The sequence below is a fragment of the Microtus ochrogaster genome, chromosome 5, assembly GCF_000317375.1.
Source record: "Microtus ochrogaster isolate Prairie Vole_2 chromosome 5, MicOch1.0, whole genome shotgun sequence".
NCBI lineage: Eukaryota > Metazoa > Chordata > Mammalia > Rodentia > Cricetidae > Microtus > Microtus ochrogaster.
In genome coordinates this window covers 67,163,799-67,190,662 of record NC_022012.1, presented here as the reverse complement: position 1 = coordinate 67,190,662, position 26,864 = coordinate 67,163,799, and the positions used below count along the sequence as shown (strand labels likewise).

Sequence of the window (26,864 nt, the reverse complement as noted above, 5' to 3'; positions counted from 1 at the left end):
TTTTTACCATTTAGGTAAAAAGGGTAGCTAAAATTAAAGTCCCTCCTACTTAGTTTACGAATGTAAAGTCTCTTGCATATTTCATACATTACATGAGGGGAAGATAGTGAGCTTTATTTGGTCAGAGGCTGCTGTTTGCTCCTGGGCACTAGAAAGAGAGGAGCCTGATCAGAAAAATAGATGTGGATTTACGATTTACTTTACCCAGGAGGGAATAGTGCATCCATATGACCAATGTGAAAATGCTTAGTTATACAGAGCCTGTCATGTGCTTTGGTACAAGTATTTCTTCAGAATTTGAAGGAATAGGAAAGCTGGAGGGAGATGAATTGCCACTTTCACAGCTTGGAGGCTGTATTTATAATCTGATGGCAAGTACTGTTTCATGCAGAGATAAAGTACTTTATAGGACTCCACAACCTCCAGAAGGTTCCAAAGCTTCAAAATTCAAGGGAAGACGGGGTGGCAGGGAAGTGATGTGATAAAAATGAAGGTATCGGGGCTGGAGAGATGGCTCAGTGGTTAAGAGCACTGCCTGCTCTTCCAGAGTTCCTGAGTTCAATTCCCAGCAACCACATGGTGCCTCACAACCATCTGTAATGAGATCTGGTGTCCTCTTCTAGCCTGCAGGCATACATGCAGACAGAATACCAAAAATACTGTATACATAATAAATAAATAAATCTTTAAAAAAAAATGAAGGTATCTATTATATTTAGGAAGCAGTCTTGAGTTCTGAAGGATCACCCTATTCTAACTTTTAGTGTTTTCGTTAGTGAGCTTCTTGCATGGATAGGCATTAGAGCTGGATATTGGTAGTATATAATTTAACAAGTGATTCTTTGTCACTTTGTACTTTCAAATCAATTACAAACTTTCCATTTCAACTTAATGTTTTTTATTTCTAGGTTTGCAATTATAGATCATCATTATTTTCTGATGTAGAATCTCATTTTAGAACATCACATGAAAACACTAAGAATTTGCTATGTCCATTTTGCCTTAAAGTTATTAAAATTGCCACACCCTATATGCATCATTACATGAAGCATCAGGTGAGTTTAGTAATTTTTACTTTTTCATGTTACTTGATTATCACTCAGAAAATTCAGTTTGTTCTTCAAAGGAAATAAAGTTGTTCCATGTATACAAGTGATTTAAATTATGTATAGAATCACTTGTAAAGCTTCCATGTCTTTCCTTCTTTTCTAATTTTCTCATGGCCTATAAATAGTGATGAGTCTCAGAGATGACAAGGAATAGGAAGCCTAGGATTTAGACAAAACAAAAGGCAAATGGAATATGGGAAAGATAGGTTGCTTCAGGGTCTCAGTAGATGTGGGAATGATTTTGAAGTACCCTCTCAAGAGGAAAAAAAGTGAGTTAGAATTGAAAGAATGAAGATAGAGAATTCTTAATCTTGTTTGTATCTTTGTCTTGTGTTTTCACCCCATTGTCCAGACCCTGGTGTTGTCATTACAGACCTAGGGTAACATTTCACAGTATTATGACAATGCTCCCTCAGCATTGGAACTCTGCCAGAGCATAGCTTGTTTCCTGAGTGACTTCTGCTAGCTTTAGCTATGTGATGTCTGGAACTCATCATTGGTTGTTCCTTACTTCTCTGATGTGATACTTAGTGGTTCTTTTCCTGGAGCAATTAAACCATCTTTTAAGCTAAAAATGTTGCTGAAACACTGAAACCTGTCTTAGCAACGATGCCTTTCTTGCAATCAGAAACCCATGTCTACACTGGATCTGATGGTGTGGTCAGGTTTTGTCAGCTCACTGCAAAGTTCAGTGTATTTATACTTTTTAAAGTCTGCCCACCAGGTTTTCTCATTGTCATGTACTTGTCTGTTGGGTTCAGTTAGAAAATCATGAAATTGTGAACTTATGTGAGTGAGTATACAGAAAAACATTTCTGGGAGATGAACTAATGCATGTGAACTGTCTTTTTCAGCTTGTTTAGTTTCTGATTCTTGGCCGTATTTTCTGTTTTAATTCATCCTCTTTGAGTACACAATAAATGAATTTGTGTTACGTGCATCTGTGAAAAAAATCCACTGAATCATGCTTATAAAATAATAAGATGAAGTTAGAACTATAGCACCTTACTATTATTTACTGCTTTGAGCATTGTAACTGTTGTCTGTTGTTTTTTTTTTCAATTCATTTAAAAAATCTTTTCTTAGCTGGGCGGTGATAGCGCATGCCTTTAATTCCAGCACTCGAGAAGCAGAGGCAGGTGGATCTCTGTGAGAGAAAAATTTTTTTTCTTTAATGTGTGTTGTTATTTTGCCTGTATCGATGTCCGTGCATCATGTGTGTGCCTGGCACCTGCAGAGAGCAGAAAAAGGCTTCTATTGGATCCTCTAGAACTGAAGTTACAAATGCTTGTGAGCACCATGTGGGTCCTCTGGAAGAGAAGGCAGTGCTCTTAACTGAAGACATCTCTTCAGCTCCTTTTAAAATGCTGTGTTGACATGTAACAAGTGTGTATTTTGTGAAATACTGTGTGCTAATTTGATACAATATACAGTGTGCAGTAAGCAGGTCAAGAGTAATAACATTCCCCTCACTCCTTTAATATTACTGCTTATTATTTGTACTCAGCAATCAGGAGTGACTAATGGCAGTCATGTTAGGCAGCACAGCCACAGAATGCTTTCTTACTATAGGAAGTTTATTGAATAATGCTGCTTTCATTTCTTCAAAATGTCCCGTTAAATTTATTTGGTTTTAGAGAGGTCATGTTAGTCATTTTATCCACATACAGACCAATGGGAAATAGTAATTTTTTTAAATGTTTATTCATTATGTATACTATATTCTGTCTGCATGTATGCCTGCAGGCCAGAATAGGGCACCAGAACTTTTTACAGATGGTTGTGAGCCACCATGTGGTTGCTGGGAATTGAACTCAGGACTTTTGGAAGAGCAGGCAATGCTCTTAACCAGTGAGCCATCTCTCCAGCCTGGAAATAGCAAAATTTAAAAAATAACAGTTAAAAAATAATATGTATGTGTGTGGATATCTGCATGTGGTAGGTATTGAACTTGGGTCCTTTGGAAGAGAAGTATGAACACTTAACTGCTGAACCATCTCTTTAACCTCCAAATAACATTTTTTTCTACATAAAAACACATAATAACTAAATTTTCATGTCAGGTTAGATGGTTGGCTTAAGACTATAAGACATTTCATATCATAATTTTATTTATTTATTTATTTATTTATTTATTTATTTATTTATTTATTTATATCCGAGACATGGTTTCTCTGTAGCTTTGGGTGGTAGCCATCAAACCCAGGTTCTCAGGAATAACAGCTCGTGCTCTTAACCACTGAGCCATTTCCTCAACCCTCGTGTTTGATTGCCACATAACAGATATACTCTTGAGATCCAATACTAATTAATACAAGTTTTAAAAATGAAATGATTCTTTGATAGTATTTATTATAAAATATCACTAAAACTAAAGGTTTCAAACAGAATTTATAGCTATAGAAATTATTTTCCTTTTTTCTAATAGAAAAAGGGAATACATCGTTGTACCAAATGCAGATTGCAGTTTTTGACATGCAAGGAAAAAATGGATCACAAGACTCAACATCATCGAACATTTGTAAAACCCAAGCAGCTAGAAGGACTGCCTCCTGGAACAAAAGTACGTTCAAGTATATGTGTTATTTGATTTGTATGCTAAAAACTAACTCCTGCCTTGTTTTATCTATGGAACAAAATATGTTAGAAAATGACTTCTGATTTTTATTAAGACTAATTTTAGGTTTTACTGCTTTTATACTTAGAAAGAAAAATATCTAACCATTGTTATGAGTTCCTGTGTGGGTATATTCCTTCATAAAAAGTACAATTGAATAAACTGCTCCATTGATCAGTGAGTTATTTCAATTCTGTATGGCTGTTTCAACTTTTCTAGTTAGTAGCATATGCATTATTAGTTTTAATAGCTGTACACTAAGGCATTTGATATCAGGAATCATATTCTTTCATTTATCTTTGTATCTCTAGTATCTTTTTAGAGTGCCTAATGCTACAGGTTCTCAGATGTTTGAAGTTATTAATGCTGTGTCTACTCTTAAAGAAGCAAATTCTGCTGCTGGACAGCATTGTGAGCAAGCACTTGTCTGACTGTAAATTGATGATTGTAATTTACTGTTCCCCTTTTGCCTTATATACATCTGTTTTCTCTGACTTCTTTATATACAGTCAGCTCTTGAATATTTGCTCCAGTGGAGGGAAAACAGAGGCATGGATAATCCAAAGTGAAACAATCCCCAAAACATTTATATTTGCCTTTGGGTACTTACCTTTGAATGTGGGTATGTCTTTTATTTGAATTGACTAAATAATATAAAGCCCTGCTCTGAAGACTTAGAGCAAGAAGAGCTAGCCAACATCCTTCCCTGCACACCATTCCTTTCATGCTGGGACTACACATGCAGATACTAATGTAAGCAGTGCAGTCCTCTCCTTTCTTCCCATGTTAATAGTAATAATATTAATGATACTAAATGTTTTTCTAGCACGTTAGAATTACCTATTTCTAAATGTGCTTTTTCATGTATTCTTTAGCTTAATCCATACAATGTAAATTATGTACATAAAGTTAGCATTACCGTGTGTGAAAGATGTGAAATGGCTTAAGATTCAGTTACTTTTGCAAGGTCACATAGCTAGGAAGGCAGATTAACTTCAGGTCTTTGGATTCTTGGCGTAGTGTTTTTGTACATCATATAAGCACATGTTAGGACTCAGCATTGGCTGTCTCTGAGATGTGAGGAGAGTATAGTCAAATGATTAAAGCAGATGTTGGTAGGTGACGTTTGCATTGTCAGCCAACAGATAGAACAAATGTTTTATGAATAGTAAATAATAAACCTTATTGGTTCTTTTAAAGAACTTTTTTCCCCCCTGTGTTTTTGAGACAGGGTTTCTCTGTGTAGCTTTGGAGCCTGTCCTGGAACTTGCTCTGTAGACCAGGCTGGCCATGAACTCACAGAGATCCACCTGCCTCTGCCTCCTGAGTGCAGGGATTAAAGGTGTGTGCAACCACCATGCTGAGCAAGAATTGTAAATGTTATAATCTCCTTATAGTATAATGAATTGATAAAACCACTTGCCTAAATCCTAGGAAGTGTGATCCAAAAAAATATGCTGCCAATATTTGTTTAATGCTAGTAATTTTTAAAGGGTAACAGGCCTTTTTAGAGTTATTTTTTTCAGTCTTTATTACGTAAGTTTTGTTTTCTTGTATTCGGAAATTACATTTAGTTATATCAGATCATAAAAGTAGCTATGAAATGTGATCTTCTTAGAGTCATACAATTTGTATTAATCTTATTTATTAATAACAATGTTAACATACAATAAATTATAAGATATGAATAGATATTTTATGTGACTTGAATTTATTTAATTGGTTGACTAAAGCAAATAGATGACTAAACCTAGTTAGTTATCTGTGCTTTTTAAAGAATACTTAAGATTTATCTTATTTTATACAGTGGTTAGTTTTTTTTAAAGTAAGTATTTCCTTCATTTTTGTAGGTTACTATTCGAGCTTCAGTTGGACCTCTTCAACCAGGATCTTCAGCTATACCTTCCATCAGCGCAAGCACTTCTACCCTCCAGCTCTCACCTCCAAGGACTGAAAACACAACTCCTAAAAATCCCTCTAAATTGAATACAAGTACACCGAATACAACTGTACCTGATCCCAGTCAACCTAATGAAAGCAAGTCTAATGGAAATAAATCTAAAATCAGGTCAAAAGTCTGTACTACTCAGAAGAAACAAAGCACACTCGCTAATAGTAATAAGAAAAGTAAGGTGAACACGGCATTGAGGAACCTAAGGTATGCTTTGCTTCTGACGCACACTCCCAGTCAAACTCAAGTCTAGCAGCATTATGTTTGCTAATAGCCCTCTCTGACTGCTTTTGTTTTAAATATCTCTTTTATGTCTCCACAAGGTTACGTCGAGGTGTTCACGAGTGTATTGAGTGTTGTTCTGAAATAAAAGATTTTGCAAACCATTTTCCTACATATGTCCACTGTAGTTTTTGCAGATACAACACTAGCTGTAGCAAAGCCTATGTAAATCATATGATGAGGTAAGATGAGTTCAGTGTTTTGCCTTTTATAATTATAATTGAAGAAGCTTTTGTTTTGAAAACAAATTGTATTAGAAGCCTAGTAGCCCTTTCTGTTATAATAAAGTAAATCAAGAAATTACTGTGTGAAATGGTTAATTAAGGTAATGAAATTAAGATATATTTGTTAAAGGAGTAATTATTGTGTCAGATTTATTTTTCTTTCCCAAAAATGTTTTAAAATGGTTATTTCCCAACAAGTCTAAATGTTTTAACTAACAACTCCATACATGCCCATGACTGTCATTCTCTTCAAAGCAGTCAGAGTCTTGAGGATTTCCAGTGATGCTAGGAACTTTACTGGATTTGTTTCCCCCACGTCTTTCTCTGTAATCCATCTTTTTGTTTGCCATGTGTCTGTCCATCTTGAAACTGTATGTGCTTACATCTATTCAGTGAATGTCATGATGCCACCATGGGAATTTTTCCAATAATGCATTCATTCTACATTGAGTACCTGTCATTTGCTCTATAATAGATTCTCATGAACTACATTTGGATATTACTGTTACCGAACACGTTACTCTTCCAGGGTTGATTTTGTTTTTATTTATGCATATGTGTGTTTGTCTTTGTAAGTGTACCCCACATGTGTATGGGTGCCTGTGGAGACTAAACGAGGGTGTCTGGAGCTAGAACTGTAATAGGCAGTTGTGGCTGTCTCTGTGGGTGCTGGGAACTTAACCTGGGTTCTCTGGAGAGAGAAACAAGAACCAAAGTTGTCCTTGTATAAATAAACCTGACATTGCCTATTCAGAATGATGCTGTTGTGAGTTTTTGTTTTGTTTGTTTGTTTTTTTCTTTTTTTTTAAATAAAATTCATGTGTAACTGAGTTCCTTTTAGGTCATAGCCTGTCTTTCTTGTTGCTTTTTGATTATTGACAGATGCTACTTTCAGAGGTCATCCTACCTTTAAGGTGGCTTCCATAGGTTTTAGCCTGGCCTCCTGGTACCCTGTCATATACAGTTTCAGCACTTCCATGGTGTTTGTCCTCTTTCTTACCTAATAGGGCCATTTGAATACCTGTCTGTGCTTCATTGCTTTGAATTCCTTTGAGTCTGTGATGTTCAGTATCTACTGAGCTCTGTTGTCACTGGTCATCAAGGTCATTATTTTCAGTGCTGTTTTGTTTTCTCATTTACTCTTTAGTCATATTTACTTGTCATAAAGGCCAACATAACTTTGAAACTTTTCTCCTTTTCCCTTTCTTTGTATTATGTTCAGTTCTAAAATGTATGTGACATTCATACTAGTTTCACTTCATAATATAAAATTTTAATTATTGTCTGTGTGTGTATGTACACACAATGCATGGTTGCACCAGGGAGTTTTACTAACGTTGCTCACGGGAGCATAGGTTAAGGTGCAGTCATACAGTCAGCGTTTCTATTTTTGTTGAGAATTATTCCTCTATCTGAGGTTATTTGTGCTTCCAAATGTATCTTAAGATTGTTGTTTTTTGTTTTGTTTTTCTGAAGAATGATATTGGAATTTTTATTGGGATTGCATTCAGTCTGTATATTGCCTTTGGTAAGATGGTCATTTCACAATATTAATTTTTCCAGTTCATTAGTGTGGAAAGCCTTTCCATCTTCAGGTTTCTTCCTCCATTTCTTCTGTATTTGCAAGTTTTTATTGGAGAGGTCTTGGCAGTTCCTTTGTTAGGTCATTTTAAGATTTTTGTTTGTTTCTTTAAGGCTTTTAGGAAAATTGTTTCTGTGCTTGATTTCTTTCTTTCCCAGCACATTTTTCATTCTTTTCTTTTTCTTCTTCTTCTTCTTTTTTTTTTTAAATAAGGCATTTGTTTCACTGTGTAGCCCAGATGGGCCGTGAACTTGAATTCCCTTGTTTCAGCCTCCCAAATAATAGAATTATAGGTGTGTGTCACCACATCTAGCTGTCCCCACTTTTTGTTAATTATAAAATCATGGAATTTTTGTTTTATTTTTTTCATCATTCTTTTAAAAGATTTATTTATTATGTATATAGTGTTCTGTCTGCATGTATGCCTGCAGGCCAGAAGAGAACATCAGATTTTGTTATAGATGGTTGTGAACCACCATGTAGCTGCTGGGAATTGAACTCAGGACCTTTGGAAGAACAGTCAGTGCTCTTAACCTCTGAGCTATCACCAGCACCAGAATTGTGTTTTAAATTTACATAATACAAAGAGAAGAAATAGAAAATTTTATTTATAGCTAGGGCTCAGATAACTTTGAAATTGTTATTAATATTTTAATGGTACAAATTGTAGACATATTTGAAAGCATCAGAATGACCTTATAATGTTATTTTAATCTCACTTTCCTAATAGGTAATAAAGCAAAAATAGTATTATTATCTAAAGAAAGATAATTTTTGAATTTTATTTTTTAAGGTAATATTTGATTCATATATTTTATGAATTGGATGGAATCTTAGACTAGTTTCTCAAGGGAACAATCGTGTACAAATTTTTGCAAGTAGTTTTGAGTATTCTCAACTTGTTGATGTTAAAAACAAGATTTTTGTGATACCATCATACATATACTTGTAAATTCTTTAGTAATACTTATTCCCAAATTGAAAAATTAACCATCTGAACTCTTCTGAGGATATAAAATCTTTGCAAACTTTGAAGAATATTTCCTAAGTTTGCAGCTACTCAGAATAGTTATCTGTTTTCACAGCCTGTATTAAATTTACCTAAGCATGCATTATAATCACTGACAAAGTATGTTAAAACTTCATTGCCAGAGATGAATTAAGTAGGTTTGTGGGTAACTTAAGACTTTACGTTTTTAAGTAAGTTCTCAGGTGATACTGGGACTATTGTGTGTGACTTCACTTTTAGAAATAACTGTGCTAAACCAGCCCTGGCTTTTAGTACAGGAAAGAGATAAAGGGCATAGAAGACCTCTGTTCATATGGCTGAAAGTATGGTTAGAGATTTTTCTGTTTTCTGTTAAGAGGGGCATCATTTTAACCTAGGAGTCCTTATTTTCATTGTGTTTTTAAAAATGCTGCTGGTAATCTCAAAAGACCTATTGAAATATTTGGCTTTAAAAATGTAAACCATTTAAATTTTTTGAAATTTGTTTGAATCCCCTTCCATTTATGTAAGCTTGCTAAGACTAAAAAGTGGTAAATTATGATTGGTAACAGTTCGTATTATAGTAAAAATACCATTTGCAGAAATTCAAATTTGTTTTTAATGTTTAATAGATAAAAGTTGAGCTTATTGCTCTATATTTTTTTATTTCCCTTTTTATGTAACCTTGAGCTTTTGATTGGAAATATGCTTAGGGAAAAGAGATGTTAATAGAGAAAATACAAAGATGATACCCACAGGGTCTCAGCAGTAAAGAGCACCTACTGCTCTTTCATAGTATTAGGGTTCTGATTACAATATCCATGGCAGTTACAATCATCTATCTGTACCTTCCTTTCCAGGAGATTCAGTGCCCTCCGTGGGCAACAGGCACACACATGGTTCACAGACATACATACAGGCAAAATGTCCATATGCATAAACTAAAAAACTTAAAATGAAGCAAAGGATATAGTCACACATGGTGGTACAAACTTTTAGTTTCAGCTACTCAGAAGTCAAAGTAGGAGACCCCCTTGGCTCATAAGTTTGAGACCAGTGTGTAAAAAAAAAGGGGGGGGGAACACAATGAGTTAAAAAGAAACGAGAGTAGTATTCTCATCATGCTATTTTATTAGAAACTTAAATATAGACTTTAAATGCATTTATAAATCAGTCTGACTTTCTGTCCAATAAAAGTATTGTAATCATTTTTGTCTTTCCAGCTTTCATAGTAACCGTCCAAGTAAAAGGTTTTGTATATTTAAGAAGCATTCGGAAAATCTCAGGTAAATGATTTCTGTAAAATCTTTCTGTTGAACAGTGATTGTAACTTTTTTCTATGTAATAACTTTTTAAAGGTAGATTTCATATACTGTTTTAGTTACTTTTCCTGTTGCTATGATATAAATACCTGACAGGCAACTTAAGGAAGGAAAAGTTTATTTTGGCTCAATTCAAGGGTATAGTCTGTTTTAGGGATATCAGGTGACAAGAGATTGGAGTACCAGTTACATTGTGTCAGCAGTCAGGGAGCAGAGCCTGCTGAATACTGCCACTTGATTCCCTTTGTTTTTTTCACTCTGTCCAAGACCCAATCTGTGGAATGGCATACTTATATTTAGGGGGTGGGAGAACTTCCTGGTTCACTTAACCTAGAAACTCCCTCATAGAAATGCTGGAGGTTTTTTAAACCCCTCAGATTAATAATCAAGATTAACCATCACACATGCCATATTCCTCACATGTTTAACATGTAATCTTAATAAATTTTAGAATGTTCAGTTGTGTATCATAGTTAGTATGCGTACATTTTCAGTACTTAAAAAGTAATCCCATATATTAGCAATCATTCCCATTTCCTTTCAACTCTGCCTATCCCCAAGTAGCTTTAAATGTACTGTAGAAGGAGCTGCGGGGCTATGTTCCTGCCACCCAGCTCCCTGCCGCCTAGCTATCTTATGCCCCAAAATAACAACACACAAATTGTATTCATTTAAACACTGCTTGGCCCACCAACTCTAGCCTCTAACTGGCTAATTCTCATATTTTGACTAACCCATATTTAGTAATCTGTGTAGCACCAGTCTTACTGGGAAATATTCAGCATGTCTGACCTGGTGGCTTGCTTCATCGCGTCTGCCCTGGAGAGCAGTGACATGGCATTCTTCTTCCCAGCATTCTGTTCTCTTTACTCCACCCACCTATGTTCTAACCTATGAAGCCAAGCAGTTTCTTTATTAATTAACCAATGACCTTCCTCCATCATTTCCCCTTTTTCTGTTTAAACAAAAAAAGGAAGGCTTTAACTTTAACATAGTAAAATTACATATAGTAAAACAGTTATCAAGTAAAAATTACAATATTTACATCTATTTTATCTTTATCATAACTAAGGAAAACTATAACTGTAACTAACTATTCTTAAACTCCATCAAAGACTAGAGAAGGATACAATATTACCCAAGCAAACAAGAAATAAACAACAGAGACATCTCGCTGCCTGTACAGTCACCCAAAGTTCCTCTGTACCATTGGGGCATCCGTCTTCGGCCTACAGGCCCATAGTATCCAGAGACATTTTCATGAAGCAGGAAATTTCAAAGGCAGTTCAGTCACTATCTGCTGTGTTCTGCAGAATGTCTCGCAGACTCTTTCATGAGTCAGGAACTCCAAAGAATCATCTCACCTTTAGGCAAGTTCAGCAGTCCTCTTTTTTTTTTTTTTTTTTTTTTTTTTTTTCTGGTTTTTCGAGACAGGGTTTCTCTGTGGCTTTGGAGCCTGTCCTGGAACTATGGAACTAGCTCTGTAGACCAGGCTGGTCTCGAACTTATAGAGATCCGCCTGCTTCTGCCTCCCAAGTGCTGGGATTAAAGGCGTGCGCCACCATCGCCTGGCTAGCAGTCCTCTTTCTGCGAGTTCTTTGTGTCCAGTTTATCCAACAGTCCAGGCAAGAGCAGTTTCTTGCCCAAATGGCTAACCAACTCCATAAGGAGCCTCTTCGATGCCCATCTTCCTTTTGAAGTAGATTGGTGCTGCCAGGAGCAGACATGTCTCATTGTCATGAAAAGCCCCAAGTTATTAAAACATTAAATGTCATATTCTGTAGTCTTTGAAAGATATGAAGAATGTCTATCTAAAATATATCTATGTACATCTAGAAAATCTAACTGACATGACTACAAGCTTGACTATTATTGATAATTATCCATTAACAACCTATATACATTACATTTTTACATGAACTACACAATCACAATACCTTAATCAATATCAGAAACACATATACATATAACAAGATTGACCTTAAATTTATATCAATAAAGTCAAATCCATACCAATGCAAATTATTCATATCTCTATCATATCCCCCTTTAAATGTAAAAGAACATTTATAAGCAATATTTGGGAATATGGGCGCAGTTTTCTCTCCAAACTGCTTCCTGCTGAATGGGGGCGCTATCAATCAGGTCTTTCATGGTATAACCTGTGTGCTAGATTCCTCTCAGTTGGCAATTGAGTGAAGTAATTTTTTGAGGGTGTTCTCAGCAACCTTTCAGGAGGGTGTGGTTTATCATTCCATATTGGGATAGAAGCATTCCACAGGGTCTCATCCTCTGTGAAAACAAAAGAAGAAAGTCTTTTCCAAAGTATCATATCCATAGATCCAAATTCTGAAGTCAAAGTATTTTCAAAATATCTATGTTGGATTAGTTCAGCAGCATTTATAAACAAATATATTTTAGCAGCTATTGCTCCTTTTTCAGCATTCAAACAATTCAAAGAGAACATAATAGCATACAGTATCAAAATTCTCTGTGTATTTTCCATCTTTGTGCAGCTTTATTTTAACCTCTATTTCATTTATTTTTACTTTTATTTTTTGAGACAGGTTCTCTGTATATCTTTGTCCTAGAATAACTCTGTAGACCAGGCTGTCCTTGAACTCTCAGAGATCTGCCTGTCTCTGCCTCCCAGGCATTGGGATTAAAGGCGTAAGCTACCACACCTTGAAGTCACAGAGGTCAATCTCCCTCTCCCTCCCAAAGGTTGGGACTAAAGGTGTGTACTACCACACCCAAGTACTCTCTTTCTTCCTTTTTTTTTTTTTTTTGTTTTTTGTTTTTTTACTTTAAGAACTTTAACTTTTAGCTTGCGTATATTTTTAACACACTATAAACCATTTAGAAATTTTCTTTGCTTTTGAATCTCCCTTTACTGTATCTCTCTCTATTTTTCTGACCATATGAGCCTTTAAATTACTGAGCAATATGGGTAGGATTAAAGCCGTGGCTTTGCTGGCTAGATCCAGCCCATTCCTTAGCTTTTCAGCCTCATGGCTGAGGTACCGCTGGAGCTATTTTTATTGCCACAACTCTATGGCATTTCGAGCCCCTCCAGCAAACAAGCTGCAACAGTATGTTCACAGACAACACTCAAGTCCTCTCTCTGTAGTCGGCCCTCCTGCCTCAAACAGTCAGAGTTTGCCCTGGTAGGACAGGCGGCATTTTTAATGGCGCAGCTTTTTTCCTGCTACAGCTGAAAACCGAAAGACATGCGTTCAGCTTTTCATCAACACCATTTAAGTGTTTGTGGCAGGACCTCTTAAAAGAGCTACAGGATTTTGCAGCTGAGTTGGGAAGCCTCTCTTAGATGAGAGCTCTTGCTTGCCTCTAGCAAGCAGAGCAGACCCAAGAAATTGCTGCTACCAAGAAAACATGCTTTATTCTTTCCCAAGCCTTTTCAGGCTTTCTGTGGATCCAGTTATCTACATGTTGGGGGGGGGAGGGTCGCCAGATGAAGGCGTAAGTCACAAACAATCCGATACCAGTTTGGAATTATGATTTTTTTTTGGGGGGGGGTTTCGAGACAGGGTTTCTCTGTCGCTTTGGAGCCTGTCCTGGCACTAGCTCTGTAGACCAGAATGGTTATTTATTTAAAGGGGAAAACTTACAGATCACTGTCCCAGACAACAGCCCTCTGCACAGTCAGGAAAGGAGCCTAGTCGCTGGAAGCGGAGCCAGAAGCCAGAGAGAGGAGAGGGAAGTGGCCGCTTTTTTAAAGGGAGAGAGACCACACCCCAATGGGCTGGTATCTCAGTGGCTATTGGCTGAAGGAGCGGAAGGAGCTCCCGCAACAATGTACTTTGTGTTTGTGTAGACTAGCACATTCTGGGTGTTTTGTCAATAAATGGGATGGTATTATATGGGGCCCTTAGTGACTTCCTACCAAGGTTTATCCATGGTGTGGAATATAGTGATACGTATTTAAATTGATGAATACTATTTTACTTTATGGATATACTGTAGATTATTCATTTGGTTAGTTTTGCATTTTGAAGTCATTATAAGTAATGCTGATATGAACATTCTTGTATACGTTCTTTCAAAGACCCATTTCTCTTGTGTGTAATTAGGATTAGGTTTGCTAGTTAAATTCTAATTCCCTTTTAAGCATTTTTAGAAGCTGATAGACTGTTTTTCACCATAGTTTCACTATTTTACGTACTCAACTAGTACTGTGTAAGAGTTACAAATTCCTACATCTTTTCTAGCACTTGCTACTTGTTTTTTACTATAGGCATTCTGTATTTGTTCTTAGCCAAAAGGCCAAGAAGTGCTACTACAGTCATTTTAATAGGTACAAAATGCTTTGCCATTGTGTTTGCTGTATCTTTTTAATTAACCCAATCCCAGTGTGTCAGTTGAGTGCTTGTGACTAGATGTTACAGGATTGTGTTACTATCATTAGATCATAGGTATGTCATAGTATCATGATAAATTCATTGTAGTAGTTTCAGAGGGGGACCATATAAAGTACATTTTCATTTTATGGTGAGAACAAAAATAAAGCTTTTCCACATTACCCAAAGAAATCCCGACTCAGAAAAAAATGCAAAACAAAAAGATATATGAAAGTAAATAATGTTTTTTATTTTATATATTTTTGTGTGTGTTTGCATAAAAACATACATGCACACATACTATAGCATATATGTAGAGGTCAGAAGAGACTTTTCAAAAATTGATTCTCTCCTTCTGTGGTGGTTTCCAGGTCATTGGTTTTGCACAGCAAACCAATTTTTTTGCTAAACTATCTCATGAACCTGCTTCAGTTTTTAGTAAATTTAAAACACTGGAATGCTTGCATCAATATATAGTCTTTTTACTTTTCTTACTCAAATACTGAAGGCGGTTGAGTTCAGCTTTATTTGAGGTTAGTTGTAGGTGCATCAGTATTGTAATTTGGGGTTGTCAACTAGTTAGGACTGAGTTTGTAATGATATGAATTATTGGACTGAATTTGTGCTTTAGTTCAAACCTAATTATCCTTACCAGCTTTGTCTTTGGTAGATTATGATCTAATGATAGTTACAGTACCCTATAACATCCAGTCACAAGCAGCTAACTGACAGACACACTGGCATTGGGTTTATTAAAAAGCTACAGCAAACCATAGTGACAAAGCATTTTGTTTCTATTAAAATGCCAGTAATACCACTTCTTGACCTTTCAGCTAAGATCAAGTATTTAAGCTAATACTAGCTAAAGAAATGGTAATTATTGCATCTGCTTCTTCAAGTTGTTGTAATATTTCGATGAGATATGTCTAAAACTACTACTACTAATATCATGAAGTGCTTCATAGTAAATATTTTAGGAAGGCAGAGAGTCAGAGTCTAGTTGGAGCCTCATTGTCAGATAAAATATCATTAAAAAAGATCAGCCAGGAAGAACTAATTTGGGGGTTTCAGTTTGACCAGACTAACCTGTACGTGTAATGCATAGTATATTAGAATTTCAGGGGAAATAGTGTGACCTATTTTCACATTCCAAAAATTAATATTTTACTATGTGTATAAATACTTTACTTTCATGTATGTCTATGCACCATGTTCATGCCTGGTTCTTACAGAGGCCAGAAGATGGTGTCTGTTCCACATGGGTGTTGGGAATTGAATTCAGGTCCTTTAGAAGAGTAGCCAATGCCTTTGCTGAGCTTTCTCTGCTGCCACTAGTTTCATGCTTTTTTGGTTTTGTTACTTAAAAAAAAAAAGATAGTAACAATGATCACATTGGGTGATCATTTTTTTTTTTAACCTAAGCAAAAATAATTTATTAAGGAGATTCTTTAAGGATTTTACAGTCAGGCTGGGCATGGTGGCGCATGCCTTTAGTCCTAGTACCCTAGGAGGCAGAGGCAGACCTGCTCTACAGAATGAGTTCCAGGACAGTCAAGGCTGTTACACAGAGAAACCTTGTTTCAAAAATCAAAAAAAAGAAAGGGATGGGAGGGAATGAAAATAAATCTTGTGTTACTGTCCCCCTCATAGCAGAATAATTACAGCCAGATCTTGTTGTCAGGGTTTCTGTCCTGCCTGGTTTCTGGCCTCCCACCAGGTTCCACAGCTGTTTAGCCCCAAAGAAATCACACAGAGGTCTGCATTAGTAGATCGGCCCATTAACTCATGCTTCTTATTAACTCTTATAACTTATATTAGCCCATTATTCTAGTATATGTTAGCCACATGACTCGATACCTTTTTTAGTGAGGCAGTCACATCTTCTGTGGTGGGCTCAGGACTGCAGAGGAATGGGCTTCTTCCTTCCCAGAATTCTCCTGTTCTCATTGACCCGCCTCTACTTTCTGCCTGGCTACTGGCCAATCAGCATTTATTTAAAATATAATTTACAGAATAAAGACCATTCTCCTACACCAAGATCTAATAAGGGAAACAAAGTCTCTAGATTGACCTCTGAGCATTGTCTTTCTCTTTGTCTAGATTTTCTTACCTTCAGCATACCAGCTTTCTCTATTAAAGACCCAAATGTAACATTTCAAACCTCCCATACTTTGCCAAATCAAGAAGTTTGTTTATACATTAATAATTTGTAATCATCACACATTTCATTAAGACTTCAGCAGATAGGCAAGTGGGCTAGTTAATGATGCTGTCTTGAGATATTCAGGCATGTATGATTTAGGGTCTAATTAGTTACTTTAGCTAATTCAGTATTAAATGAAGATAGCACCAATTGTGAGAACTTTAAGCATACCATACACTTGATAGTAGCTGTCATATGATCCATTCTTAGACTTTACATCGTTTTTCTGACTTTATCTTTGACTAAATGAAACCCTATATTATAAATTCCATTAGAATGTGGACTACAGTTTTTTCACTGTTATATTCATAACACCTATTGGATGAAAGCCTTATTAAAGAGAGCCTTATTAAATGCATATTAAATAAATGAATGCTATATCCTCACCTGATGATGGAGGAACATGCTGCTTACCTGTATTAATGCAAGCACTTAGCAGGGCCAAGACTATCTAGCAGTAGACTTTTTTTCAGCTGATACAAAAGGTGAATGCTCCTAAAAAATACTTTCGGGGGGAGTAGGGACTGGGAATGAACTCAAGACTGAGTATTCTAGGTCTTCACTACCACTAAGCTTTCCCCATATTTTAAACATGAATACTTTAAATAACATCATAATTTGAATATGGCTACACCATTTTCTAAAAGTTATGTTAAATTTATATAACAAAATAAGTTATGACAAAAAACATGGAAAATAGTATAGTACCTGTGTATAGTTTCTTAAAAAATAAAACCTTTTATTGCTATTTTTTTTTAATAGGGGCATTTCTCTAGTGTGCCTTAATTGTGATTTCCTAACTGATGTTTCTGGCTTAGATAATATGGCCACACACTTAAGTCAACATGAAACTCATACTTGTCAAGTTTTAATAGAGAAAGGTACGTATACGTAACTACTGTTTTCAGATATTGTATTTATCATTGTTTTTTGGTCAGCCAAAATATGGACTCTTTACTAAGTCATTTTATTTCACCCAGCATTGTTTATACACTCTTGTAAATGTGAAACTTTTCTTCTGATTTCAGTTTCTGTTTGTATCCCAACTTCTGAACGCCTTTCTGAGTAAGTCTAATTTTTATTAAATGTGTTTTTCTTTGGATTTTTAGCACAATTGCATTCTTACGTGTGCCTTTAATAGGAGTGAAAAGTACTGAAGTCTTTTGTTTTTATTTTTAAGCTGCTTGTTGAAATAGGTTCCTGCTCTGTGGAGCTCATGACCTGGTGCAAGAGAAGTTGGGATTTCCTAAGTTCAAAGTTCTGAGATGTTTCTTACACAAAGGCAGTTTCACAAGTCCATGACACCAGTGGTGCTTGTTACTCAGCTCTTTTCAGCTTTCGCATGCATCTAGATTCTTGCTCTGCCTTATCTTTGTGTCAAGATTTACGTGTCTTAACATATATTTCTTCCCCCTCCAGTTGGCTCTCTAAAAATAACTTTATTGCTGTGGTCTTTTCTTTGCTTAAAATAATTTGTTTTCTCTACTATTCTTGCCTCCAGAATAATGTATTCCAAATAATATAGCTCTTTATTTTTTTTGTTTTGTCTGCTTTTTTCATACCTTATGCCTTGAGTTTTTAGGTCAGATGGTTGTCTTTTTCCTCATTCGTTGTCTGTCATTGTGCTATTTTTCTTATTTTTCAGATGCAGAAGCAGCCCAGAGATTTCAAAACATGTCCAGGGTGTACCTGGACAGTGTCCCCTTCGATGGACACAAGTGCTGCCTGTTCTCTCTTTCCCAGGAATGAGAATGAACTGACTGTGGGACCTGCTCTAGGTTCTGGCCTACATCAGGCTGAGGCTGACTGATTTGGCCAGAGGCAGCCTCAAAGCCCACCAAATTGAGCATGGCTCCCATTGGTGGCTTTGGCTCTTGAGCTCAATCTTATGGGCCAATTGTGAACAAGAAAAGCCCATCAAATCAGTGCTTTTGATAACCAAATTAAAATGTAGCCATTTTGACTGCTGCCCTTAATGTTGCTTCAGCAGAAAGGCAGGCAGGCAGTCCAGGACATGAAGACACTGGTGCTGGGAGATAATAACTGTGTCTAGTCCTCAGACAACATTTCTCAGTGACATGTTCTAAAGTTACACTGTCATTGAAAATATATTGCCCCATACTGACTATAATTTTAATATAATTTAATTAAGATAAAATTTAAGTTGCTTCTCATAGCTTGATTTTCTGTTCTGAATTTATTGATGTCTATTTTTCTATTCTCTAATATTTTAATGTTTGTTTCATTTTTGTCAAGAACTTCAAAAGCTCATGTTGGCTGCCTGTTTGTAGCTTTTTAATTAAGGTATTCTCTTACAACACTATGCCCTCTGTCTCTATTTGAAGATTATTAATCTAAGTAATTGTGAGTTTTAAGGTATAACAAACTAGCGAAACTTTTTGAAGATTCTAAAAACAGGTTTTAAAGTAACATTTAATTGATATGTAAGCTCTGATAAGTCATTAATATCATCCCTTTGGATAAAGGTAATATTATTTATACAGTATGAACCAGTATTGCATGAGCTTCTTTCTACTTAAATATTAAACTTGTCACTTCTTATCTTAGCTACATTAAGTTCAAATAAATTGCTTTGCTCTATTATTTAGTAAATTTTGTATTTGTCTTAGAAATTGTTTTCTAATAAATAATTTTATATAAAACTTAATTTATCCTGCAAATAGCATTAACTGTATGGAGTCTGGTGGATTGGCATGTCTACTGAGAATATTTCCACTTAGTACATTTGTATTCCCCTTAGCTCAACTAAAATGTCTCTGTTCTTACAGCACTGATTTCGTGGATTTTAGAAACAAATAAAGTGCTTTTTATGATTTTAACAGTTAGAGTCAGCAGTCTCTAAATTATAGTTAAACCCTATTTTTCTTGCATCTTAAAAATACGTATTTACCCATCCCAATATCAGAGCCTTGTATTTGCTTTTGGAGCAGAGATAAAGGCATTTTCAGATGTCCGTCTTTTTGTTTTATTGTTTTCCTTGGAATTAACAATAAAAAAAGAGGATTCCATTAGTTTTAAGCTTCTTATTAAAACTTTATTAGTTCTATACTATACATAAAAGCATTTCCAGAATCCTAATAACAGCTTGTTGTGTTGTCATGAATTTGATACACTAGTTTCTATTACTTTATAATTACTTTAAAATGACTTGTTTCTATTTTTAACAATAATTATCATTCACAGACAGGAAAATCTGTTCTTAGTCATGGTTGAGTATTTGCATATTATCTCCTCTTTCACAGAACTGGTTTTCTTAATGCTCACCAAGTTCACTTCTTTATCTGCCCTTCTCTCTCACTCTTTCTCCCTCTCTCTCTCCTCTTCAATTTAAATGAGACAGTCTTGCTATGTAGCTTATTGGAACTCATGGTCCTGCCTCAACTTTCCAAGCGCTGGGATTATAAGCATGGCCACGATACCCATAACTTTCTTGATCTACAGAGCTAGTTCCAGGACAGAATCCAAAGCCACAGAGAAACCCTGTCTCGAAAAAAAAAGAAAAAAAAAAAAAAAGAAAAAGTTTTAACACAACATAAAACGTCATTATAGGCAAATTTGTTTAGTACTAGTCAGCTGTTTCTTAATTCTTACCTGTTTTTACTGTTAAGTTTTTAAAAGTAGTTTATATACTGGTCACATAAAGCCATCTCATGCCCGTGTGCTTTTGGATTACTACAGAATAAAAGGTGGTTTGTACACTTGGAATCCATTGCCACTCCTAGATTGGTATAGCTTTGGATTCTCAACGTTTCTGGAACAGCATCATATCTCTTGACTTTATTTATTCATTCATAAAATACTTATTGAATATGTACTTTATGCCTCTCTCTGTTCTGTGTGCTCAGAAGTATAGACTGGACTCAGGACCTTTGGAAGAGCAGGCAATGCTCTTAACCACTGAGCCGTGGCCCACAACCATCTGTAATGAGGTCTGGTGCCCTCTTCTGGCCTGTAGACATACACACAGATAGAATATTGTATACATAACAAATGAATGAATGAATGAATGAATGAATGAATAAATATTTTTTAAAAAACATGCAAGAAGTATAGACTGGAATTGCTGTCCTCATGGAGTTTACACTCCAGTGGTGAAAACAGGCAGTGAAAAAGTAAAACAAACAGCATGTTAGAATGTGCTCAGTAATAGGAAAAAATGAACTAGGGTAAGGGGGATAAAGGAAATATGAAGTGGCATTTCAAGTGGGTTGCCGTTTTAGTTTTGACCATCACAAAAGGCTTCTCTGAGAGACAGTATTTGAGTAAAGACACAAAAGAGGTGAGGAAGCATAAGGTCTGGGCACTAACTTGGTGATGTCTCTGTGTCTTTTTTGTCTTAAGAAGAGTTGAACTCAGCATCTGGAATCCCCTTTCCCAAGAATAGTTAACAGGATGCTTGATGTTGAGAAATTAAATGCCCATTTTAGTCTTGGATCAGTTCAATACTACTGATCCAATATGTAATCTTATAGAAAGTATCCTTGTATATATTTATGAAAGGTTATATATATATATACATACACACAGACTAGCTGTATATCTGTACTGTATTACTAATTGTCCATAATTTATACATGGTCTGGGGGAAAATCTGCCTAAGTCAAATAAATCAAGGAAATGTAGGTTAAACTTAGCTTAGTGGAGTGGCATATGTCCTTAATACCAGCCCTTGGAAAACAGAGGTAAGAATTCTCTGAGTTCTAAGGCTACATCGTAAGACCTTGTCTCAAAGAAATGAAAGGAAAAAGAAGGGCAAAAGGATTAATTAATGTAATATTTTTAATTCTATAGTGAATGTTAGAGAATATTGACCCACTTTTCCATCAATATTTGACATTAATCTCCAGATATTAAAATCTACTAAATCATGTAAAACCCTAATATATAGATTTACCATTTTTGTTAATTGCATCTTAAAAATAATTTTGTTTAAATAGTTGGCTTAAGATTCCTAAAAAATCGCACGCCTTTAATCCCAGCACTTGGGAGGCAGAGGCAGGCGGATCTCTGTGAGTTCGAGGCCAGCCTGGTCTACAGAGCTAGTTCCAGGACAGGTTCCAAAGCTACAGAGAAACCCTGTCTCGAAAAAACAAAAAAAAAAACAAAAAAAAAAAAAAGATTCCTAAAAAATGTTCCTGAATCACATAGGGTATATTGTATAATTAACTGCTAACAAGTCCACGTGCATGCTCCCACTTATATCAGGAAAAATATCCTCCTTTATAAAATCAAAGTAGTGCGTAACAGAGGCAGACCGAGTATTAGCTAATTCTGCCTCTGATAGTAAGCACAAAAGATGCTGTTATTCAAGGGCATGATTATTTTAGTAACCTTTTGAGACTATTATTTCTAGACTTTGCATCATCTATTAAGATGTTTCCTTATTTTTTTTTAACTTTATAAAGTCCTGCTTCTTCCCTAAGTGGCTTCCAGAGTTCATGCACAACTCCACATTAAACTTTGTCTGACTGTTAAACAGATTCTATGATGTGGGAAGAATATAGGCTTTGTAGTAGATTTCAAAGTTTGGAATTTGTGCCTTGTTTACTAGATATGAGTGACTCTGGTCAGGTTACCTGACCTCTCTGCCCCAATTCCCCATTCTTAAAATGTAAATCACAAAAGAGCCTAGTTACAAAGTTTGAGGGAATTAAAGGAATTAGTTTATGTTTATGGTCTCTGAATAGGACAGGAGACTGTGAAAATGGCTATGCGATTGTTACTGTTCTTATGTTAGCACACATGGTTTTATTTGTCTACATTTTACTGAAAGATAATCACCCTGATTTTCAAGTCATTTTTTTCATTCTAGCCATATTTCACAATCCATTGCTGCTAATTCTCTTTTCTTCCTTTTGCACCAAGTTAGTGTTGCAGAATGTGTCATTGTGTCATACCATTAGACTTTGGTGTTTAAGTACACTACGTTATATTTTGAGGGAATATTTATGAATATCCCAGGTTAGTTTTTGATGATACTATCTTTTTAAATTTGATCACAGTCTTTCTAAACTGTGCTGCCTTGTTCTTGATACTTTATGGCCTATATCATACTTCCAATGCACTTGAGCGATTTTTGAGAGCCTTCATCAGCCTTACTCTTACCAGCTTAGTATTTGACTCCTTGGAGAGGCTTACTGTTCCTCTTTGTATCTGACTGAAATCTGAAACCCTAGTGATCTTAATCCCCCACACTGCAAATCTGTTTATGCACACCACTGTGACAGATGGTGCTATGAAAGGAATGTCTGCCTGAAATAAAAGTAGATACAGACTGAGATCCAAGTTAAATACTCTATAGCTCCAATAAAATTTAACCCTTGCTAAGTCTCAGGTTTCTTATCACTAAAAGAAACAGTAATTCTATAACAAGTGGAAAGAATGTATGGAAACCAGTGGGTCGTGTTACTAATTATTTACTTAAACATTTAAATTATTAGGTACAGGCTGGAGAGACGAGGCATTTAGTAAATGTACATTGCTGCCTCTGCTGCTGCCGTCTCTACTTGTGCTTCTCTTGCTTCAGCTGTTATTGCCGCTGTTGCCGTTTTCTCTTGATGACGGGAGACCCTGGTGACTGCTTATCTGTGGAATCTCATGGTTGAGAGTTTTAGTGACAGTCTATCTGTACTGTAGTTATTTACAATTTTAACTTACAATTCAGTCTTGCAATATGTTCTTCTCAACTACTGGTCAGTGGTATCACAGTGCTTTAATTAAATATTGTGAGATTATCTAACACCAGACTCGAGTGTGATTGATTCTTCCTGTTTTTTTCTGAAGACTGTGGAACAACACTGTCTTGTTGAAATCTAGTACAGCACCTCTCTGCTTAGGACAACAGTCCTTTTAAACTGACATTTCCGTCCTTAAAGACAGCCTTTTTTATTAATTGACTTCAAGTAGACATTTTCAAGATTTCCTGGCTGCTTATACGACCTATTAAAATACATTTATTGCACTAGTTTGCGGTAGTTGTGTTCTTTGTTTTGTAGCACTGAAGTGATTTTGGAATGTAGTACATGTTTCTCCTGTGTTCGGTCAATACTGAACTTAGGAACGAAGTTGCTGCTATCTTACTCATTTTCTGTCTCCTCCTTCTGTATTCTCCAGTGTGCCTGTATAGGCTAACTATAAACAGAACTGATGTCAACTATTGTTTTCTCTTCTGAGATGTTTGTCCTTGCTAAAAAAATTAAGAATAGAAAGATGAGTCTCACCTGGTGTGGTTGTGCACACCTTTAATTCCAGTACACAGGAGGCAGAGGTAGGTGAATCTCTGTGAGTTTGAGGCCAGTCTGGTCTACGTAGCGAATTCCAGAGAAGCCAGGACTCCTAAAGTGAGATTCTTTTTCAAAAATAGAAAAAGGAAAGAAGTGAGGAAGGAAGTCTCTTAACCTTCTTCATAGCAGAAGAACCACAGTAAAATATTGTCTATAACTCAAACTTATAAAGAGAGTCTAATTCGTTGAATAAAATGCCCTATAAAATACATTTTGAAATAGTTCTCTAGGCTTGCTTAGTTCTGAGTGTGGTTACTAAGTCTGTGCTAAGCAGAAACCCCACTGTCTTACTGCTATGGGAAGGCTACTTTAGTTTCTTTAAATTATATTGAAAGTTGTTTTCGTTTTGACAATTTAAATGAAGTAAAATGCACTTGCAGATACAAATATATTTATTATACTTTATTAACCCCTCAAATATAAATAATACTTGAAAGAAATGAAAATTGAAAACTGACTTTTCTTGAATTCCTTTCTCTAATTTTAGAATTACTTAGTGCTAAGTTTTATGCTTAGGACCAGTGGTACTCAGTAGATCTTTCATGGGCTGATACAGGTAGTATACTCATGGCACTACTAGTGGCCCACCTTCTATGCACAAGACTCTCAGGAATTGGAAATATAACTGAAGGTTATACTGTGTCACAAGGTAATATAGAAAAAGGAAGCCAGAACAGTCAACAGGAAGTCTACACTGAATTCATGTCCTCACAGGGACCCATGGTCAACTGATTTCATAACTATTCAAATATTTCTTTTTTTACATTTTTTTATTGGTATTTATTGAGCTCTACATTTTTCTCTGCTCCCCTCCCTGCCTCTCCCCTCCCTCTTTAACCCTCCCTCAAGGTCCCCATGCTCCAAATTTACTCAGGAGATCTTTTTCTACTTTCTATTTCTCATGTAGATTATATCTATGTAAGTCTCTCTTAGAGTCCGCATTGTTGTCTAAGTTCTCTGGGATTGTAGTTTGTAGGCTGGCTTTCTTTGCTTTATGTTTTAAAACCACCTATGAGTGAGTACATTTTTCTGTGTCTGGGTCACCTCACTCAAAATAATGTTTTCTAGCTCCATCCATTTCCCTGCAAAATTCAAGATGTCGTTATTTTTTTCTGCTGTGTAGTACTCCATTGTGTAAATGTACATTATTTTTATCAATTCTTCGATCAAGGGACATTTAGGTTGTTTCCAGGTTCTGGCTATGACAAACAAAACTGCTATGAACATAGTTGAGCATATGTCCTTGTGGCACAATTGAGCATCCTTTGGATATATACCAAAAGTGTGTGTGTGTATGTGTGTATACATACACACATACATACATACACACATACACACATACATACATACTGGGTCTTGAGGAAGGTTGTTTTCTAATTTTCTGAGAAATCGCCACACTGACATCCAAAGGGGTTGTACTAGCTTGCATTCCCACCAGCAATGCAGAAGTGTTCCCTTTTCCCCACATCCTCTCCAGCATAAGTTGTCCATCAGTGTTTTTGATCTTGGCCATTCTTATAGGTGTAAGATGAAATCTCAGAGTTGTTTTGATTTACATTTCTCTGATGACTAAGGATGTTGAGCATTTCCTAAAGTGTCGCTCAGTCATTTTAGATTCCTCTGTTGAGAGTTCTCTGTTTAGGTCTGTACTCCATTTTTTTTTATTGGATTATGTGATCTTTTGGTGTCCAATTTCTTGAGTTCTTTGTATATTTTGGAGAACAGACCTCTGTCTGATGTGGTGTTAGTGAAGATCTTTTCCCATTCTGTAGGGATTCGTTTTGTCTTGTTGACTGTGTCTTTTGCTTTACAGAAGCTTTTCAGTTTCAGGAGGTCCCATTTATTAATTGTTTCTCTCAGTGTCTGTGTTGCTGGGGTTTTATTTAGAAAATGGTTTCCTGTGCCAGTACGTTCAAGTGTACTTCCCACTTTCTCTTCTATAAGGTTCAATGTGGCTGGCTTTATGTTGGGGTATTTGATCCATTTTGGCTTGATTCAAATATTTCATACCACATGTAAGTTACATGTATGATTTTTGTGTAATATTACATCAAAAGGAACCCAAAGTGAAATGCTATTTTGTTATACTACTGTCAACTAAATCAGTAATCGTCATTTTTCATGTATGCAAGTAGTGAACTTTTATTGGTAGAGGCAACCTTTTTCTTTAAGACTTACATTTGAAAATACAGAGTTGGTTAAAAAGCAGTCTTTTTGAATCTGTGTTTGGTGAATAATATGTACGGAGCTAGTCCATTATTTCTTATTAATGTTTAACCTCAGTTGGAGGTCAGAAGTTTCTGACTCTAGTCATAATCTAAATTGTAGAGTTTAAATGTCATATTCACTTCATGTATTTAAATTAGTGTGGGGTAAAAAGCAAACCAGGATGATCTATGAGGTCATTTGGGGTTCTTCTCTTCTATGTACCTCTTTGTTCTGACTGTGATTGGAGATACTGTAAGATCTTCCTTCCGGCTCTCAATCTGAAACCGAATCTTCAGGAACTCAAGCTATGTTTCCTAATCAAAGTAGATATAATGCATATGGGCTTTGGTGAAATAGTATGGAATGTACATAAATATAAAATGGTTTCTGCAGCTCAGTTTTCTGCCTTGGTATCTGTGATAAGCAGGGAAGAATGAGAGACCATGTTAGATGGAAAGATAAATGAACTTCCTTGTAGTCAGGCCACTAGTCAATCTTTTCCATCTCTACCATTGATTCTGAGGTCAGTCCACTCTTAGCCATCTGGTAGAGGACTTTGTTATAGATGGTAAATGGGATTTCACTTAGTGGGGATAGTAATTTGGAGTTGTGCCCTGGCATTAACTGTGCTTACGTTGGTGATCTTAAATTTTTACATTTTTGTGCACATTTTGTTTTGTTTGTTCCTTATGTCACTTTTTTTGTTGTTGTTTTTT

At 35.8% G+C, this 26,864-nt stretch overlaps 1 protein-coding gene across 1 annotated transcript in view; it reads left to right on the top strand.

The window, feature by feature from the left end:
• Znf280d (zinc finger protein 280D) overlaps positions 1 to 26,864 on the top strand; it is a 62,782-nt gene that overhangs the window by 20,174 nt on the left and 15,744 nt on the right. The window contains exons 10-16 of the mRNA XM_005347705.1: positions 909 to 1,055; positions 3,538 to 3,672; positions 5,577 to 5,884; positions 6,001 to 6,141; positions 9,977 to 10,039; positions 17,399 to 17,517; positions 17,665 to 17,701. Coding sequence (XP_005347762.1) covers positions 909 to 1,055; positions 3,538 to 3,672; positions 5,577 to 5,884; positions 6,001 to 6,141; positions 9,977 to 10,039; positions 17,399 to 17,517; positions 17,665 to 17,701 — 950 coding nt within the window. The remainder of the gene's footprint in view (positions 1 to 908; positions 1,056 to 3,537; positions 3,673 to 5,576; positions 5,885 to 6,000; positions 6,142 to 9,976; positions 10,040 to 17,398; positions 17,518 to 17,664; positions 17,702 to 26,864) is intronic.